General features: G+C 36.3%; 1 protein-coding gene across 2 annotated transcripts in view; it reads left to right on the forward strand.

Annotated features, from left to right (window-relative positions):
• Positions 1 to 18,695, forward strand: part of pls1.L (plastin 1 L homeolog) — a 46,042-nt gene extending 27,347 nt beyond the window's left edge. For both annotated transcript variants that reach the window (XM_041563386.1, XM_018263816.2), the window contains exons 5-16: positions 1,794 to 1,926; positions 3,241 to 3,322; positions 4,000 to 4,165; positions 4,254 to 4,396; positions 5,596 to 5,673; positions 5,825 to 6,020; positions 9,461 to 9,539; positions 9,670 to 9,784; positions 11,979 to 12,112; positions 13,969 to 14,092; positions 16,506 to 16,630; positions 18,107 to 18,695. In XM_041563386.1, the coding sequence (XP_041419320.1) occupies positions 1,794 to 1,926; positions 3,241 to 3,322; positions 4,000 to 4,165; positions 4,254 to 4,396; positions 5,596 to 5,673; positions 5,825 to 6,020; positions 9,461 to 9,539; positions 9,670 to 9,784; positions 11,979 to 12,112; positions 13,969 to 14,092; positions 16,506 to 16,630; positions 18,107 to 18,242 (1,511 nt within the window). In that variant the 3' untranslated portion in view covers positions 18,243 to 18,695. The remainder of the gene's footprint in view (positions 1 to 1,793; positions 1,927 to 3,240; positions 3,323 to 3,999; positions 4,166 to 4,253; positions 4,397 to 5,595; positions 5,674 to 5,824; positions 6,021 to 9,460; positions 9,540 to 9,669; positions 9,785 to 11,978; positions 12,113 to 13,968; positions 14,093 to 16,505; positions 16,631 to 18,106) is intronic.
• The last annotated feature ends 2,173 nt before the right edge of the window (positions 18,696 to 20,868 follow it).

Below are 20,868 nucleotides of genomic sequence, written 5' to 3' on the forward strand. Positions count from 1 at the left end.
GGTCTTATTTATCAAAATTCAGATTTGTGTAGTTTTAGAGGTTTTATTTTTTCTACCGTGGATAAACTCACATTTAAAAACCACAAATTTCTACTTGTTTATTAAAAAATCCAAATCTAAAATGCCTGAACAAATGAAAACGTGTAACAAATCCAAAAATGGATACGAACACCTTGAAATCCTAGTTTATGTATGGATTTTCATGCAATTATAAATGAAAAAAAAACCTTTAGAGGCATGAAAGATTTTTACATTTGGAAAAGGACAGTTCCCACGGACTTCTACATGACCTCACTAGCTTTTAGATGGTGACATTTTCTATTAGAGTTTTGTGGTTTTACACTTAATAAATTTGCTCATTATTCTAATATACAATTTTTTTTTCTTTGAAGCATTCAGATTTGGGATGCTTTGGTATTGAGTCAGTCACAATACCATATATGTCACTAATTCTTATGACAAACAAAGACATAGATTAATATCATCCTCATTCCTTGTTTCATAGAGGATAGTTGTCCCTAAAAACAAAAAAATATATGTAAATAAAATGTAAGAATAAGTAACATCAAAAATTTTTTTAAAATGTATTAATCCAAATAGATGTGCTAAAAAAACAGATCATGCTTTGCACATTTGGAGAACTTGTCAAAAGAGCAGCTCTTTATGTTTTTTAACAGCTGTAAGCTTGCGGGATCCACAACAGACACTTCACTTTTAGGCAGTTTATTTAAACACAGGGGTGACCATTTCAGGATACAAAATATATCATAAAAATAAATCCTGTGAGTTCCCTTGTGGACTACCAGCAAAAACACATAGGTTGGGGTCACTCTTTTATCACGATACTTCCTTTTGGGGGATTGCTCAGTCTCCTGGCTTTCCTCAGTCTCTCAGACTTTGGTCACTTGGTCACAGGCTATATGACACAGGTTAAATAGTGGATAACAGATAACACCATTGTGTTCAAAAGATCTTATTTTCTGTGTAAAGCTCCCCATAGACGCGACGATTCTTCTTGCCGAACGACTGATTTTAGGGAAGCCCGACCAATTATCGTGTGGTTAGTGGTATTCGAACGATCGTACATCTTACGATTTTTCGGCCGACATCTGTCGGGAAATTGATCGGCCAGGTCAAAAAATCTTTGTCGGTCCCAGTGCAATCTCTCTATGTTTGCAGGGCCAAGCAGGCAGCTCCCCTTTGTTTTCCTGGTAAATTGGTCTTTTTAGTTGATGGTAAATTCGTACGATCGTTCTGAGAAGATCGTGGTCTCACGATCAGGATCTGATCTTTTAAAAATCTCAACATCTATGGCCAGCTTTACCTGAGCCTTTTCTCTTTTCAATGGCTGCCCCTAGTGCTACACAGCAGCTTATTTATATAAACAAAAGTAGTGTTTCTGAAGCAAACACAGTAGTTTTTAACCCTTTAACACAGACAGATAACCTTCTTGTTCTCAGGGGCGATCCTAGCCCCTCCGCCGCCTGAACTGCTGCTGCCCCCCCTCCCCCAGAAATTCGCTCTTAAAGTACCAGGAGCAGCATTTTTGCTGCCCCTGGTACCTAGTGGGGCGCTGCCGCCTGAGGCCTCAACTTACCTCATTGGCGAAGCACCCCTGCTTGTTCTGTGCCCTGCTCAGAGAAACCTTCCTGATACTCTCACTGCAATTAAATACTTTTCCCCAGGACAGCCTAGCTACTCTGTTATTTGTGAGACTGATTAAAGGCAACAAGAAATATTCGCTATAAAAATGTGTTTAATTGTTACAACTGAAAATCAGTGTTTCATTTCAGAGGAAGACAAGTTTGCCTTTGCTAACTGGGTTAATAAAGCTTTAATTGATGACCCAGACCTTCAGCACTTGCTACCTTTAAACCCAAACGATAAAAGCCTGTTTACGTCACTAAGGGATGGCATTTTACTTTGGTAAGTCCTTGTGCATTTTGCCATTAATATGTTTGTAGCTTATGTCAACTGTCATTTTGAATTCCCATCTTAGATGTCCAAAAAGTACAAAAAAGGCTTTTATTAAATATTCATGGAATCTGACTTTTTTTCATTATAATGAGAATCAAAATAATATAAATATTGGCATAAAGGGATATGTTTACAAAAACTTTTCTATGTGCAGAACTTTTTGTGTATTGCCCACTTCACTGTGGCATTGGGGAGTTACTGGGTTTTCAGTGGTGGGTATTGTCTTGTTCATTTGACAGTTGCTTTATTCAGAAGGTGCATGTCTTGATGTCCAAGAGCATTTTTTCACACTGTAGCTTGATATTTGCAGTCAGTATAGCTTCCATCTTATGAATTTGGGAACCACATTAGGAAAGTCTAATTTTTCAGTATAATTTATACTCAATTTCCTTATTTTGGTAGTTTTCTTACCCTTCTAACTTTTTGGTAGGATTCTTATCATTAACAAGTATTTTTGAAGTAGCAAACTATTCCACAGTGCTGTGTAAAAGAACATAAATAATGTTATTTTTTATATTAATGTCCTGTGATCTGTCACTCATTCATCTAATTTATATCCATATCCGTTTCTATTGTGCCTATACTGTATTTTACAAGCTGGGTGGAGCTCTATACAACTGAGAGAGTGAATTTTAGTTGAATGTGTCGTGGTTGTTAAAATGATGCTATCATCATTTATTACGCTGGAAAATGTTTCACAAGTCTGGTTATTGATAAGAGACTTTATGAAGTGCAGTAGTTATTGCCAGTTTGAGGTACAGTATTAATGCACTTCAGCACTGAGAAGAAAGTGCACCCAGCAATGTTTTCTTCTTAGTAGAAAACTTAAGGTTTGAGTGCAACATGATCCATATAAAGTACAATTAAAAGTTGATCACAAAGAAATGATAACCTCATGAAATGGAAATAACCTATTGCATTTACACACAATTCTCATTTAGGATCTAGGAAGAGAAATCCCTAGTTTTGCACATATCCTTTCCCTAAAGGGGAAAGTAACATTGGAACATGGCTGTACAAAACAGAATTGATAGCATAAAACCTGCAATTAAACGAAAGAATATATTTTCCATTTGTAATATAGAAACTACCTGCATTTCAATTCAAATAAATTATATTTTTGTCGTTACTGTTCCTATAAATGTAAAATATCAACAGCAGCTACTTTTGATATCAAAAAATCTATGACAGCTAGCATACCAATTTTTGGTCTGAAAAATAAAATTGTATACAACATACCACTAATTTTTATTTTTATTGCAGTAAACTTATAAACCTGTCTCAGCCAGATACTATCGATGAGAGAGCTATAAACAAAACCAAACTCACACCATTCACTATTTCGGTAAGTTATGTTTCGAGTTATGTTATGGCTTGTGGGTAGTTCTAAGTGTATATGATCTAAATTCCCTGCCAAAAACTTGTATAGCAGTTAAGCACAAATACTTTTAATGATGATGATGATAAGTAATTAGTAGGCTTACCTTAGCCATATCTCTCCTGTAAAACTTCTCCATAAAGCTATGCAACTCATTTTTTTAAAAATTCTATGGGAAATGGCCTTTCTAAAATTCAGGGCTTTCTGGATAATGGGTTTTTGGATAAATGATCACTTACCTGTATATAATAAATATATGCATTAAATGTGCAGGATATACAGAAATATATATGTATACAAATAAATTATATAAGACCTATATTTCTTAAAAGATTTCTGTAGTATTAAAGGTGATTAAAGGGGTAATTCACCTTCATAACTTTTAGTATGAGGTAGAGAGTGATATTCTGAGACAATTTGCTATTGGCTTTAATTTTATAGGCCTTAATTATGATAGAAAATGTATTTAATGATTAAAAATAATGTTTTTGACTTTTATAGATGCCTATTTTGGGTTGTGTTCATGTAAATTAAAGTCACTTGTGAATAGCTGTTGCTTAACACTACGAACATGTACAATTCATCAGATTTGAAATATGTTGGTTTTACATGGAAAACATTTTGGATTTTATTTCTTTTTGTAGGAAAATATAAACCTTGCTCTGAATTCTGCTTCTGCCATTGGCTGCACAGTGGTCAATATTGGAGCCCAAGATCTGAAAGAAGCGAGGATCCACCTAGTGCTCGGGCTGCTATGGCAAATCATTAAAATAGGACTGTTTTCAGACATCGAAATATCCAAGAATGAAGGTTAGTAGAAACATTCCACAGTGACAATATAGTTTTACTCATACAATGAATGACTGTCATTAGTAATATGGTGCTTTTCATCTTTTAGCTTTGATTGCTTTGCTTAAGGATGGGGAGAGTCTGGAGGAGTTAATGAAACTGACGCCTGAAGAGCTTTTGCTTCGGTGGGTGAACTATCACCTGGCTAATGCTGGCTGGCCTTCAATAAGCAACTTCAGTAAAGATGTTAAGGTTTGTATAAAGTACAGTTAAGGGACCTGTTATCCAGAATGCTCAGGAACTGGGGTTTTCTGCATAACAGATGTTTCCGTATTTTTGATCTTCTTACTCTGTCTACTAGAAAATCATTTTAAGAAGAAGGAAAGCTACCGAAAGCAGTTTATTGCCAATAGATTAGCCACAATAGTGCAATTGCAAGCTATAAGACTATATTCATTCTGCAGAATGCTTTACCATACCTGAGTAAACAGCTCTAGAAGCTCTCTCTGTTTGTTTAGGATAGCAACTGTCATATTGGCTTGGTGTGACATCACTTCCTGCCTGAGTCTTTCCCTGCTCACTCATAGTGCTGGGCTCAGATTACAGCAGGGAGGGGAGGAGAGAGAGGGGAAAAGGGAGGGGGGAGGGAGAGAGGAGCAAACTGAGCATGCTCAAGCCCAAGCCCTGGAGATTTAAAATGAAAACAGGAAGTCTGATACAGAAGTCCATGTGTACACAATAGAAGGAAATAAATTCTGTGTTTCTTTAGACAGAGGACTCAGAGCAGCATTACTTTGAGGGTTTACTGATGTATTTATTTAGACCTTTCTGTTAAAGCTTACTTCATTTTAGCCTTTACTTCTCCTTTAAACATGAATGAAACCCAAAAGACTGGTTTTGCTTCAAATTAATATGTTAGTTGGGATCAAGTAAAATATACTGTTTTATTATTACAGAAAAAAAGGAAATCATTTTTAAAAATTTAGATTATTTGGATAAAATGGAGTCTATAAGAGATGGCCTTTCTGTAATTCGAAGCTTTTTGTATAACATGTTTCCGAATAACGCATACCTTACCTGTACCAGCACAATACTTCTCTTCATTAAATACAGCAGGGTTGGTAAAGACAAACAAACCACTTTTAGCCATTGACTATTGACAACTGTTTGTTTGGCCAAGTCAGCAAATTAATGGATATTTACCATCCCAGTAGTGGGATCATATAGGTGGCGCGTGCAAATTTCCAACCCAATACAGTCAGTATCTAAACAATCTCATGGGAACCTTTTCTCTATTGGATTCTGTCTTAGTATTAGATAATGGAAGTTAATTCAAATACCCGCTTAACTGTTAAATACCTTACTTTTTTAATCTTACCTTTTCAATACTAATGAACAAAGATTACATTCTTAATCAGCAATTAGTGGCTTGTTTGCTTTATTTTTTCCAGGATTCCAAAGCTTACTTTCATTTGCTGAGAGAGATTGCTCCCAAGGAAGATGTTTTCATTGACTTCTCTGGATTCATGGTAAGATTGTTCTCATGTACAGTCATGCTTTTATAAATTATGTTTCATAATGGGCAACAGCTAGTGCCACCTCATATTTTGCTGTTTAACCAGGCAAATGAGTTTATGGTAAACACTATGTGCAACTATAACTGTATACATCTTTTACCAGGAAAATGACGACTTAAAAAGGGCTCATTTCATGCTCCTGGAGGCTGATAAAATGGGTTGCAGGCAATTTGTGACACCATCAGATGTAGTTTCTGGCAATGCTAAGCTGAATTTAGCCTTTACTGCAAATCTATTTAACATGTATCCTGCTCTTCACAAAGTCAACAACCATGGCTTTGACTTGAATCAAATCGAAGGTAAATATTCATGAAATCAAGACTTAAAATCCAATTGTCCGTTATGTACCTGTCATAGGTAATTCGTGTTCCCTTAAAGAGTAAAGAATGTAAATTAAGAATCCTAGTTTTATTTTTTAATTTCCAGTAAAGACATACTGTAGCTTAGTGTGGACATAGCTCGTTCTGTACATAAACATTTCTGCAAGTAAAGAAAAAAAAATGCTCTGGGATTTATAAGATCAAAATAAGGGAACTTACGCTGAATTCAATACGTATTATGAAAAAGGAAATACATACATTTTATATCCAACAGGCAACAATGTAGATTTATCAATAACCACTCATTTTTCAGGAAGAAACAAGGAACTATTTTTTAAATTTTTTTATTGGATATACCCAGTCGGTACATTGGGTCCATATTCTAGGCATATACAGCAGAAATAGGGATTAAAGTCATTTCACGATAATAACAATACTGGCACCATAATCTTACAAAGACTACACCTTTACAGAAGCAGGGGATACATGGGATATGTATTGAAGTATAGGACTGAATAAAGACAAGGGCATAAAGTGCAATGTGTGACAGAACAAGCATATAATACACTATGATATGGGGGGGATACACATTGTATCCTACCAGCAATTGTCTTTAATTGGTCTAATGCGTTAAAGTCTGTTAGGTCCCCAATACCTGCTATATTACTTACAGTTTTGTTTTGTATTTGTATTTGCTTTAGAAATGACAGATTTCTCTCCTGCTAATATAGGTATAAACCAGTATAATGTTTTCGTTGTTTACCAGAGTGATGAATGTAGTTTTTTATGGTGTTTACTTAGTACAGTGCTGTCCAACTTGAATATGGGCTTTAATGACATTTCCAGGAATTTATTTATTTCATTTATGGTGTCCAACCAACCCAAGAGCTCTTTTTTTATATGGCAACATTTTTGTAATGGAAGGTTCCCTATGAACATTTTAACATTACAGGTAATTTGCCCTTTACATGGAGAAAGTTGGACAGTTCTGGCCCAATGCATGTTTGGTTTGAAGCATCTGCTGTAGTTAAAGATTAAAAACAAGGTTTAAAATGTGATGGCCTATAAACAGAGCTGTCCATTTATTTGCCACTCACAGGGAACAATCTGAATTACCATCCAATGTTCCAGTAACTGTGGTCTCAGTGTTATGTACCCACCCTGACAAAAACTAAAGAATGTCAAAGCTGAAAACACACCATGTATATGATAATCATCAAGATATTGTAACTATTATTATATGAAGATGCAATTATAGTCAGGGTGCACAGTGTGTGAGTACATATCAGTAGCACAAACAAAGATTGCCCTCTGTCTGAAGCCTATGCAATATTGCACCACCCTTTCCTTGTACCACTTAGACACTATACTCTGTATTGCATCACATGGAATGTGGATTATAAAATAACTTTAATCAATAATTGTTAAAAATAGGCCAATAATGAAAGTTATATCCAGGAGGTTGACAGTAAATAGACTGCAAAAAACAAAAGTAATTGTAGATATATGGGGGTGTATTGAGAAGCAAAGACAACACATCATGGATGGATTCACTGCTGGTTCTACTGAAACAGACACCACAGTTCTGTTCTGAGAATATTTTTCACAGCTGGCCCCCTTGAACTGTCATCCAAATGTTTTGGTTGTTGCTGTTAAAATGAAAGGGCTGTCAGAATTAGACATAAGAAACCTCACAAATGTTCAAACACTCTCCATCTACAGGTGAATATCAAATGTTATTTACTAAAATCTGAAATTATATCATATTTTATTTTTAAAAAACACACGACCAAACTCCGATCCCCGATTTTAGCTTATTTATTAATAAAAACTCGATTTAAAGTGGACCTATCACCCAGACATAAAAATTTGTATAATAAAAGTCCTTTTCAAATTAAACTTGAAATCCAAATTCTTTTTTTTTATTTAAGCATTCATAGCTGTTGTAAACTCATTTAAAAATCTCAGCTGTCAATTAAATACTGCCTGCCCCTCCTCTATGCCTTGGGCATAGAGGCAGGTCAGGCAATTACTTTCACTTTCCATTTAGCACTTCCTAGATGTCACTGCTCTCCACACATTCCCCCATTCTCTTCACCATTTAATTGTGTAGCCAGTGTCTGGAGATGGACATCAGGTCCACCATTCTGGTGCACAAACAAGATTTTGAGTTGATGGAAGGCTTGCCTAATTAATAGCATTCCCAGACTGAAGGAAAGAAGATTTAACAAATTTTTACACTGTAATTAAAGTTCATTTTGCTTAACTAACATTATAAAATAGGATTTGGAATAAAAAAGTTTTAATTGGATTGCGGAAAAACTACATAAAAACCCCAAATCGCTTAAATTCTTCAGGCTTGTGTTGTAATTGTTGGTGATTTTTTTTCCCCGAATTGCTAATTTATTTTAGTTTTTGCCTGAAACCCCTGAAAAAGTCGGATTTTCAGGCTAAACCCAGCGCAGACCACGATAACTTCAAATTGATATAGGTGCCTCTCCCATTGACTTAAACAGGACCTCAACCTCGAAAAAAATCTAGGTTTTTTCCTCTATTAATTTGGGGTTTTCTAGTAGAAAAAAAACTCCAATTTTTCAAGATTTTAACATTCGGATTTTAATAAATAACCCCCTAAATGTGTTAAAACTGCATAGCAATAATTGCAGTGTTATCCATCTCTGTGGGTCATTTCCAAAGTCATCTTTTGCTTCCTTCGTGCCTCCATTTGAGTAATCCCTCTACAGCAGAGCATTGCACGTTTTCCTTGTTTCATCAACACCTTTGCATGCGATTGGCATTCTACATTGGAATAAAAGAAAAGGGCTTGGTTTGCAGTGATCTGTGTTAAAGGGGTGGTTCCCCTTCAAGTTTACTTTTAGCATGTTATAGAATGGCCCATTCTTAGCAACTTTTCTGCTGGCCTCTCATTTTTTATTGTTTTTCAATTATTTGCTTTTCCTCTGACTCTTTCCAGCTTTCAAAACGGGGTCACTGATCCAGGAAGCCAAAAAACTATTGATCTTTGAGGCCACAATTTCATTGTTATTGTTACTTTTGATTACTTATCTTTCTGTTCAGACCCACCCCTATCCATATTCCATTTTCTCATTCGGACCCCTGCTATGTTGCTAGGGTAATTTGGACCCTTGCAACCATATAACCAGTTGCCGTATGCAATGATACAACACACAGAAAGTAGATATTCTGCCTATTGGTTTGCACATAACAAAGACCCCATAGTGCTAAGCAACCAATCACCATCTTGTTTTTGAGCAGCACTTCATTTAATAAAGATGAAGGCCATCCTTGATGGTGTTAGGGTGTAGGGTATAAGTCCTCAAATCCATTCCCAAAAGAATTGTATGCAAAACAATAATTACTCAGAGTGATAAATGTTTCCTTTTCATTTATCCTTTTAGGAGAAACCAGTGAGGAGAGGACATTCCGTAACTGGATGAATTCATTAGGAGTTAACCCATATGTAAATCACTTATACAGGTATCAGAGCCATTTTTTTTCCTTTTCTGTACCTTCATTATGTCTAATGTTACATACAACTGCCATTGTGGGATCAGTTACAGGAATGTTGACTGTTGCTTTCATTAAAAGACTCCCTTTCCTTCCTTAGTGACATGAGTGATGCTTTAGTGATATTCCAGCTGTATGACAGGACTCGAATAACAGTTGACTGGGGTCGTGTCAACAAGCCTCCATTTTCTGCCCTTGGTGGACACATGAGGAAGGTCTGTATATAAAGTCAATTAACTAGTTGCCTTGACTTTTCTAACTGTGCATCACCAGTGAAATGTTATGAGTAAGTCCCTGAGTAAGTTGATTTTAATTGTCTATTATCAAGGAACTTAGGAATTTACTAGTTCAGTCAGTTACTATTACATTTCCGAATAACATACTGTACGGGACATCGTAACTGTTTTTTATATTTCATGTATAGTGATTCAGTATATTGTGCACATGCTGGCCTTTCGTTACATTCATATACTAGCTAATGTTGTATGTGATGGTAGAGGTGAGATGAATGGTTATGCATGTCATTGAAACCCATCCATGGCTATATTCATTTTAGTACGGAATGGTCAAGACCTGGGGTTTTCCTGATAACAGATTTTTCCATGATTTGAATCTCCATACATTGAGTCTGCTAACAAAAACAAAAGATTGTGCTACACAGTATGTAAAACCATTATATAATAAATAAAGTACCCCCTATTGAAAAATATAAGCATATTATAAGTTTATGAGGAGTTCCATGACCATATAAAAGCACGAGGCTGAAGGCCATGGAACTCCAAGGTGACTTCTAATATCCTCATATTTTACAGCAGGGGGTACTTTATTTATTATAATACACAAGTTTCAGTGAGTCATGTTACATCACTAAGCTCCGATTATAATGGATGACATCTCTCAGCACAGTAAGGATATAATTTACAAGGATATTCATGGCTCTTGTGTATTATATAAATGTCATAATTATATAAATATCAGAAGGCCAGGACACACTGGTGGTATGTCCCAGCCTCATTATATTTAATATAATGACATTAATCAATTTGGAATAAAAGTGAAGTTTTACATACTGTGTAGCATGTTCTATTGTTTGTGGTCTGATGACGAGAAGTTCTTCGTTGCAGCACTCCTCCTAATTGTGGACTAATGGAGATGCCTTACTAAGGGGCATGGCTAGAGTTGTAATTGTTGTGAGTCCTTTAAAAAATCATTTAAACATTAAATAAACCCAGTATAATTATTTTGCTTCCAATAAGGATTAATTATATATTAGTTGGGATCACTGTTTTATTATTACAGAGAAAAGGGAAATAATTTTTTTAACATTTGAATAATTTGATTAAAATTGAGTCTTTGGGAGATTGCCTTCCTGTAATTCAGAGCTATCTGGATAACAGTTGTCCGGATAACGGATCCCATACCTGTATTGGATAAGATGCTGTTGTAGGGACCGGTGTACTTGAAAATACTGAACAGCAACACAAGAGGGCAGTGACTGCACATGCATAAATTGTACTCTGTTCACGGATATAGAAGGATTGCTAAAACGTTCCATATTATCAAAATTATATGGGCAACTACCTGTACAATATTCTCATTCCAAAGCCATGGTTATTAACATGAAATTGGTAATCCCTTGGCTGCAATAACAACCACTACTCTACTACTTCTAGGAAGGTTTCCAATAAATGTTCCTCTGGTGTTCGGGCATCATTAGATAGATATGTTTATATTTCACTGCCCCAGTCCATTCAGGCTTTCTGGACAATTTTCATCTTTCGAGGCATAGATAATAATGCACGGATTGCATCTTACCTGGGTTTTTTTTTTGGAGGCATCTTTTGACATCAGGCACTAAAGCTGGTATTACATGGAATTTATTTTTATATAATACACAAAAGCCATGAATATCTTGTAAATGATATCCTTATAAACGGTGAGTTCTGATGTCATCAGTTATAAACGGTGAGTTCTGATGTAATTTGTGTCACAAGACTCACTGAAACTTGTGTATTATAATAAATACAGTACCCCCAGTTGTAAGATATGAGGATATTAGAAGTTACCTCGGAGTTCCATGACCTGTATAAAAACACTCGGCATTCGGCCTCGTGTTTTTATATTGTCACGATACTCCTCGGTAACTTATAATATCCTTATATTTTACAAGAGGGGGTACTATATTCACTATATAATGTCTAATTATTATAACCTATCCAACTGATTAGACTGCTTATACACCCCAAAAGTCAGTCCAGGTACCTATAAAAGGTTGCTTAAAATTAGTAGCATTGCAGCACACAGAGAAATACAACACACTCTGTTTTCTTTCTTCTATTGATATATATTGAAAAATAAATCAATACAAATACTTTTATTGATCTTTACATTCTACTGTTCAAATTGCAGATTGAGAACTGCAATTATGCTGTTGATCTTGGAAAGAACAAGGGCGGCTTTTCCTTAGTTGGTATAAGTGGTTCTGATCTCCATGAAGGAAACAAAACACTGACCCTGGCATTAGTATGGCAACTTATGAGACGGTAAGCCTTTAATGCATCTCACTTTGTACTCTTTGTATACATTTATGTAAATATACATCATATTATATTATTATTAGAAATATCACAGAGGCAAAATGAAGGCCATATATACTGAAGGTAAAACAATAAAGTGATTTGTGCCAATAACTGAATACAGCTATGGCATCTGGAATGCTTGGGACCAGGGGTTTTCCAGATTAGGGATCTTTTCATAATTTATATCAGTAAGTCTACTGAAAAACATTTAAACATGAAATGGACTCAGTCGGATTATTTTGCCACCTATGTGGATCCATACTTAGTTACCATCATGTACAAGGTATTTCTTTTATTATTTCAGAGAAAAAGGAAATGATTAAAAAACAAAATGATTTATTTGATTAAAATAGACTTTATGGGAGATGACCTGTGTAGATAGTTTGTTTCCAGATAAAGATTCCCATACCTGTAGACTGTCATTGATGTTGCATGGGGAAAATTATGTACGGGTATGGGCTCCATTATCCAAAAACCCATTATCCAGAAAGCTCAGAATTACAGTATTGCAGTCTCCCATCAACATTATTTTATCCAAACAATCCAAATTGTTAAAAATTATTTCATTTTACTCTGTAATAATAAAACAGTACCTTGTACTTGATCCAAACTAAGATATAATTAATCCTTATTGGAAGCAAAACCAGCATATTGAGTTTATTTAATGTTTACCTGATTTTCTAGTAGACTTAAGGTATGAAGATCCAAATTAAGAAAAGATCCATTATCAAGAAAACCCCTGGTCCCGAGTGTTCTGGATATAGGGCAAAACTGCATTTTGTTTTTATTACTTTAAAACACATTTTTGATGTTACTGTTCTTTTAAGCAGCACTCAATTCAAAAGAGGTGGATGGGAAGTGCTCTTTCACTTTCATGAATGACCCCTATGGTCTGGAATGTTGGAAATTTTATAGAAACTAGGGATGCACCAAATCCAGGATTCGGTTCGGTATTCGCCCATTTTCAGCAGGATTGGGCCGAATCCTTGAGCCTGGCCGAATAGAATCCGAATCTTTAAAATCATGTGACTTTTCATCACAAAACATGGATTTCGGATTCGGTTCGGTATTCGGCCGAATCCTTCACGAAGGATTCGGGGGTTCGGCCGAATGCAAAAAAGTGGATTTGGTGCATCCCTAATAGAAATCTCAAGTTATGGAAAAGAATAAATCTATTGAAACAATAAATAATACATTATACTATAAGGTGATACATAAAATTACTTCCCGCACTTTACAAATGTAGCCAAACTAGTTATCCAGGTTTGCGAGATCATACAAAGTTACTGGGTAATAATCATAAATAACATTTGGGCAAAAGTACAGCTATTTGTTTCAAATTTGCCAGACATAATATGGAAATCTAGTAGTTCCTTTATTTGGTACATGTATGAGATCCATTATCCAGAAAAACCTGTTATCCAGAAAGCTCCAAGTTACAGAAAGTCTATGTATCATAGACTCCATTTTATCCAAATAATCCAAATTTTTAAAAATTATTTCCATTTCTCTGTAATAATAAAACAGTATCTTGTACTTGATCCAAACTGAGAAATAATTAATCCTTATTGGAGGCAAAACCAGCCTATTGGGTTTATTTAATGTTTACATGATTTTCTAGTCTTAAGGTATGAATACCCAAATTACAGAAAGATCTGTTATCCAGAAAACCCCATGTCCCGAGCATTCTGGATGACAGTTTCCATACCTGAAGTGCTACATGAGCTGTAAATTAATGTTTGTAGGCATACTGCCAAGCCATTTGATAAGCCACACTTGTTTGTCTTAAATTGCAAGTGAATCTTAATTTCTCTCATTAGGTACACACTAATTGTTTTATCTGATCTGGGAGGAGGACAAAAAATAGACGACCAAATCATCATCGCTTGGGTGAATGAAACTCTGGCTGGTGCATACAAGAAAACTTTAATCAACAGCTTTAAGGTAATTGTTAAATACTATTCTGTAAACCTGTAACTGAACCATTATCAGCCTTTTATTTATTGAAAAATCCACACATTATTTACAATGTTAAAAATGTCACGTTATTATAGGCACCACCCATATAATAAATGAAAACAGGGCCATAGCCCATAGCAGTGTACCAAGTATTGAGAATGACAATCACAAAAAGGGAAAAAAGGAAAGAATACCTATATAAGCAAGTAATTTCCTTGCAATGTTTATCTTGACTCACTTCTTCACCCTCCTCTTGCATGTTAATATAATTTCCACAATAATAAAATATGAAATAATATTCATATTAATATGAAAAATAATTAAATATCTCAGTGATTCAATCTCTAAAACAAAGAACATAATAGCACGGTTCCATCGGGTTACCACTACTTTATAAGCAGAGTTAAATCACTCCCAACATAACCACAACACCCTCAGAATGATCTGCAATCTAGACTGTTTTTTTCCTTTTATTAAATAGACCCAAAGGAGTATACTGTAGCTCTGTCCCTAAGCTGAACTTGTATGTAGAAATGCTCCCTTGAGGTTTTGCAATGATTTTATGGATCTTGATGCTGCTTTTTTATTATTCTGTAGTGATAAAGTCCTTCAGTAGCTTTATGATTAGACTCTCCTAAACTACACTTTCTCACCACTGCTGTCCAGAGGCCTGCTGTGCCATACCCTTAAACTATTACTTACTTTTACTACCATACCAGGATGTTATTTCTGTTTCATTTTTGTATGTACATCTAACTATTAGCAGCATTTGACTGGGGGGTCCAGGGCCCACCGAGGCTGCCGCCTCAGGGGCCCACACATGCCTCTAGGAACCCTATCCCAGTCGCAACCCCAATTGCCTTTAGCCTCCTGGCTCCAGTTGCAACCCCCCTATGCCACTGAGCCCCCCTCTGCCTTTGGGCCCCCCTCCGGCCCCCAGGCATATATTTTTTTATTTTGTTGCAGCTGCAATTGAGGGAAGTAAGAGTTCAGCTCCAGGGTAGGGAGCAGGACTGGGTCGGTGGGGCCCACATGTTTGTTCCCGGTGTCCCGCTAGCCCAGTCTGACCCTGACTATTAGTACCAGTTATCAGTGTCGGACTGGGAGGGCGGGACACTGGGAAAAAAACCTGGTGGGACCCCGTCTATTATGGGTCCCGCCAGCCCAGATCCACACCCTGACCAGCTGGTCGCGGCAAAAACACAATGGGGTAAATTTATCAAAGAGTGAAGTTCCGCCACTAGAGTGAAATTCTGCAGCTCTCCATTCATTTCTATGGGATTTTGAAAGGCGTATTTATCAATGGGTGAAAGTGATCTGACCCTGCCAATTATCATTATATAATTATAACAGAAGGTATCTCAGCTATAACAAAACTACTGCTTTGAAAGGAAGGTGACTTAGCACCTGTAAAAACTACTACTACAACTAATTCACAACTTATGGAATCCATTTTTTCTTAAATTGCACTTGTACAACACATTCACATTCAAGTGATAATATAGAAAGACACAAGCCCATCATAACTAATGTAATACAGAAGAAGGAGGGGCCTGATGAGTTCAGGTTGGAGTTTGAAGCAATTATCCCAGAGTTATGTGGTCACAGTAGATGGAGATCTGTGCATGCTCTACAATGATGTTTATGTATAATTCCCTTTCCTTTTGCTCTTTCAATTAACTGTCATTATTTATATTTACCACAACAATTACTGTAAAAAGGCAAAACAGAAATGTTTTTATTATAGCCTCATTGCTTACAGTCAGCTTCATGAAAGACGATGGCTGCTGTATGTATTGAGTTTTTCAGTATATTCATCGATTATAAGTTTTCTTTTAACCAGGTTAAATCTAAACATATTGGTGCCAGCCCTGCATTGTAGGTTCATGCACAGTACTCATGATTTGCATTTTATTCATTCAACTTATTCAGGCAATATGGCCACAGTGGGGCTAGATGTAACTGTACTGTACTCCCAAACTGGGGCCCAAGACTCCACATTAGTTAAATGCTGTCAGGAACACCCAGCAAATACTGTTTTATTCTAGGCATGCTCTGGCTCGAAAAATAACAACAGGGGCATACCATATTTTATCTGATGCTTTACATACTGTACATTTTTAGCTAACAATATAGTTACAATATTGACAAGGACGGTTGGATATTATATATGTAATTCTAGTAATGGTTTGGTGCAAGGCTACAAGAACGATGCGTGCACAGCTGCAAGTTGCAAGTCTAACTCTGGGTGCCATTGTCTGAGCGGCCATATATAGGGTGGTAGGGTTAGGGGTCAAGACCTTCCTTAGCAATCACCTAATCTTACCATGTAAACCCATTAAAGGTTACATTTAGTTACAGCTACAGGACAAAATATTAATAATATAATATCTCTTAGGATTCATCCATTAGCACAAGCCTTCCTGTTTTGGATTTAATTGATGCCATTGAACCAAAAGCCATTAATCCGGAAATGGTGAAAAGGGAAAATCTTTCGGACGAGGACAAAATGAGTAATGCTAAGTACGTTTCTTTTCTAAATGTCTGTTTTTGTGCATTAACAGAAAATCACATTTTAACCGGTCGATGCTTCACATCATTTCAAATACATTTGCAGGCATGTAATGAGTTCTTGCACCAAAGAAGTCCATGCAAAATCTCCCATCTGCAAAAGGGAACTTTTAGCACAACGGGTTTTCAGTTATTGGGGGGAAATGTAATAAAAGTTGCAAAGTTTTTATTTATAGGTCAAGCAAACTATAGCAATGAATCAGCAGAGAGTATTTATTGTTCACCTGTTTTAATTAAAACATCGTATAGGTTGGTTTACTATACTAGAGCAAACTTTGCACCTTTTATAACAGTCCCCCCATTTTTAGTGTTCAAGGCCCCATTAGCAGACTAACAATATAGTCAGGTTCTTACCTTATAACCAAGACCCCTAGAGTTACTGTTCTTTTTCTATGTTCACATTCCAAAATATATTTGGTTATAAAACAGTTAAAGTTAGACCAATGTGAGAGTATCCTTAACAGAAGGTTGTTGGCTGAGGATGACAGAAAAAATGCTTAAAAAACAGCTGGAGAACTGCTGCTTATTCGGCTTCAGAGCAATAATTCTCAGCCCTTTTCCTGGGCCCCCCAACAGTGAACTGTAACAGAATTTACCCAAAGTGGATTTGTTAGAAGTACATCTGCTTTGCCGACTGAGCCACCTGTGCATTGCTGGACTGTGATCTGGAGACTCTGCCCAGTTCTGTCTGCTAATTTAACTTAAAGGTGTTGTTCACCTTTAAAGTAACTTTGATGTAGAGAGGGATATTCTGAGACAATTTGCAATTGGTTTTAATTTTTTATTATTTGTGCTTTTTGAGTTATTTAGCTTTTTATCCAGCAGCTCTCCTGTTTGCAATTTCAGCAATCTGGATACTAGGGTCCAAATTACCCTAGCAACCATGCATTGATTGGAATATGAGACTGGAATATGAATAGGGGAGGGTCTGAATAGAAAGAGGAGTAGTACAAATGATTGCATTTGTAACCTTATAGGGCATTTGTTTTTTTAGATGGGGTCAGTGACCCCCATTTGAAAGCTGGAAAGAATCAGAAGAAGAAGGCAAATAATTCAAAAACTAAAAAAAAAAAATGAAATCCACTTGAAAATTAATCATTTTCCTTGGTAGAGATAACTGTATAGGTTTAATCTATTGAAATAGATATCATAAAACTATGGCAACGCATATATTCCCCCGTTGTTGCAGGTAGGTATGAGGTACAATGTCCTTTTAATATGGAGTATAAGACTGCTAGCAATTTCAGTTTATGATGGGCTGTAAAGCACTTTAAACCTGTGTTCCCAATCTGATAAATATTGTATACCATTGACCCTTAGTAAATTGTTATAGTATGGACCCTGTGTAAGAGAACTGACAGTTTAATGATGGATGACAAGTTAAAACAGGGACAAAAATAAAACTCACTTCTAACATTTGTTTATAAGGTACGCATTATCTATCGCCCGAAAGATCGGCGCACGGATCTACGCTCTGCCTGAAGACCTGGTACAAGTGAAACCAAAGATGGTGATGACAGTATTTGCATGCCTAATGGGGAAAGGACTCAACAAATTAAAATAAGGGGGAGCTATTTCCTCTCCTCCTGCAGAGCTGCCATTATGCTGAATGCCTCCCTCGTTTCTGTGTATTAAAGATAAACAAATGTCCCAGCCAGAGCTGCCCGTGTTATGATTTAGTGAAAATGAAATGTCGCTGAATTATTAACAAATGCATTTGCTCTGGTTTTACTTTGGGCCCAGGAAGCGACTATCCTTTAGCCTGCCAATACAAAGACATTATCTCAATTATCATGATCGCATTATTTCATTTAGTCATTGACAAGCAGCCATTTAGTTTTCTGAGATACCAAACCCTCTAAACAAGCTAAAGTGGTTAGGCAAATGTAAAAATAACAAATGCAGCAACAAGAATATTTCAACAACGACTATAAAGTAGAATTCATATATACAGGTATGGGATCCATTATCAGGGAACCTGTTATCCAGAAAGCTACGACTTATGGAATTGCTGTCTCCCATAGACTCCATTTTATTTAAATAATCCATATTTTTCAAAATGATTTTCTTTTTCTCTGTAATAATAAAACAGTAGCTTGTATTTAATCCAAACTAAGATATAATTAATCCTTATTGGAGGCAAACCCAGCCTATTGGGTTTATTTAATGTTTACATGATTTTCTAGTAGACTTAAGGTCCAAATTACAGAAACATCCCTTCTATGGAAAACCACAGGTCCCACACATTCTGCATAACAGGTCCCATACCTGGACTGTATATAATATATGTATAATTATTCTTTTTATTAAACCCAGTTCCCCTTAAAGTTCTACTACTGCACTTTTCTCTCCACTGCCTATACATGGCCATGACTCATATCTACACTAATGCGATGAAATAAGTGTTTATCTTTGAGTTGTTTCCCATTAGTGGCCCTGTGATAAATTTGATGAACAGTACATCAATGACCATTAGATGAGGGCGGTAAAATCATATCAAATATAGATTTAGATTCCCTATTCATATTGTGCTACTTATTCGCATTAATAAGGTCCCACACAAATTAGAATGAAGCACTGCAAACTGACATATAGTATTATTATTGAGTTGCAATGGAGAATGTTGTATCTTTAAAAGAAAAGGCAATTTAATAAATGTGCATTTGATTAAATGGACACAATCTAAAAATACACCATGCTTCCACTTTAAATACAAATCATGAGCTCTATCACACTATAATAAATGAATGAGGAGCTTTTTAAAAAAAATAAAAAAAAAATAAATAAAGAATTTGTTTATTTTGAGTGGGCTTTGTCTTAATTGAGTGGTAGATAAGGCGTCTGTGAGCAGAGGCGGTGTTTTTATTGTGTTAATGACCCCTAAACTGAATGTATTAAGTGCAAAATAAAATGGCTATTGTAATTCTGTTAGCGTATATATACTGTTCATTATCTGGTCACTAACAGCTACAAATCTTGTACAAGGCACAGTAAACATTAATCATGCATTAAGTTAAGTTTAACTTCATCAAAACAGTTGAGAAGAAGATTTCCTGGATTGTCCTGCAGATTTATAAATGCGAATTTACTTTAATGTATTCCTTAATTTGAGCATAAATCTGTAGTGACAAAGGCTGGACAGTTTTGCAGAATGCTTAGGATCCATTTCTAGTAAGGGGGATATGAGTGAGCTCTATGAGATATGCTTGGTGGTATAAAAGTCGTAATGGTGCTGCCATACATAAAATCAACTAAAAAAAAATCAGATCTTTTTTTTTTCTAAATTGTAGATGACTGTTGGAATCTAATTGCTGATTGGTTTCTCTGGACAACATAATTGGTGAGGGTTTTCTCTTATGTTTTACACAGAATAATAAATAGGCCCCTATAAGTGAATTAAACATATACTGCCTGAATGCAAATATCTGATTGGCTGCTGTGGGCTACTAGAGTTTGGTAAAGTGCATATTTGTAACATTAACCCTGTGTGCAGGCCTGACATCAGGAAAACCCCCAAGCAACTAATTTAGCAGGGCCCTCTCCTTATGGACAGTTGTTAGCATTCCTGCTACACAGTGCTGGCAGGCCTGAATTTGTGGAGAGGCCACCAAGGCCCGGGACAAGGGCGGCAGGATTTCAGGGGGCGGCATGCTGCCCTACCATACCCACATTGGTTTAGAAACAGTGGGGATAGACAGAAAAATATTTTTAAATTTCTTGTGCACAAATCCCCATTGTTACCGGTCCGATGATGAATATTTGTGCAAATAAAGAGGAACTGACGGTGGCGATGAATGACAGCTTGCCTTGGGGCGACTGCTATGTAAATCCAGCCCTGAGTAATGGGGTCTCATAATCTGACATTATACACATTGCACACTCACTCATCATGTGCATACCTGTGCCCCAACATGGCCGCTTCACCAGGAGCTCCCTTCGGTACAGGCAGCCTAACTCTGACAGATTTTTTTTTTTTAAATATTGCTTCCTCCAACTAGAAACAGGCTCAAGTCTACACCTCTGTTGGGGGAAACTATTTAAGCTGACAGGTTCCCTTTAAGACGCACAGGCTAGTGAGCACCAGGAGCATCAAGACACAGGAGAGCCCTGTACTGACCACTCACTTAGGGGAGGCATTTGGAAAAGGGCTCCCCCGTGCCTAACAGTGCTGTGCCCTGCACTATGCGCCA

The sequence above is a fragment of the Xenopus laevis genome, chromosome 5L (genome assembly GCF_017654675.1).
Source record: "Xenopus laevis strain J_2021 chromosome 5L, Xenopus_laevis_v10.1, whole genome shotgun sequence".
Taxonomy (NCBI): Eukaryota; Metazoa; Chordata; class Amphibia; order Anura; family Pipidae; genus Xenopus; species Xenopus laevis.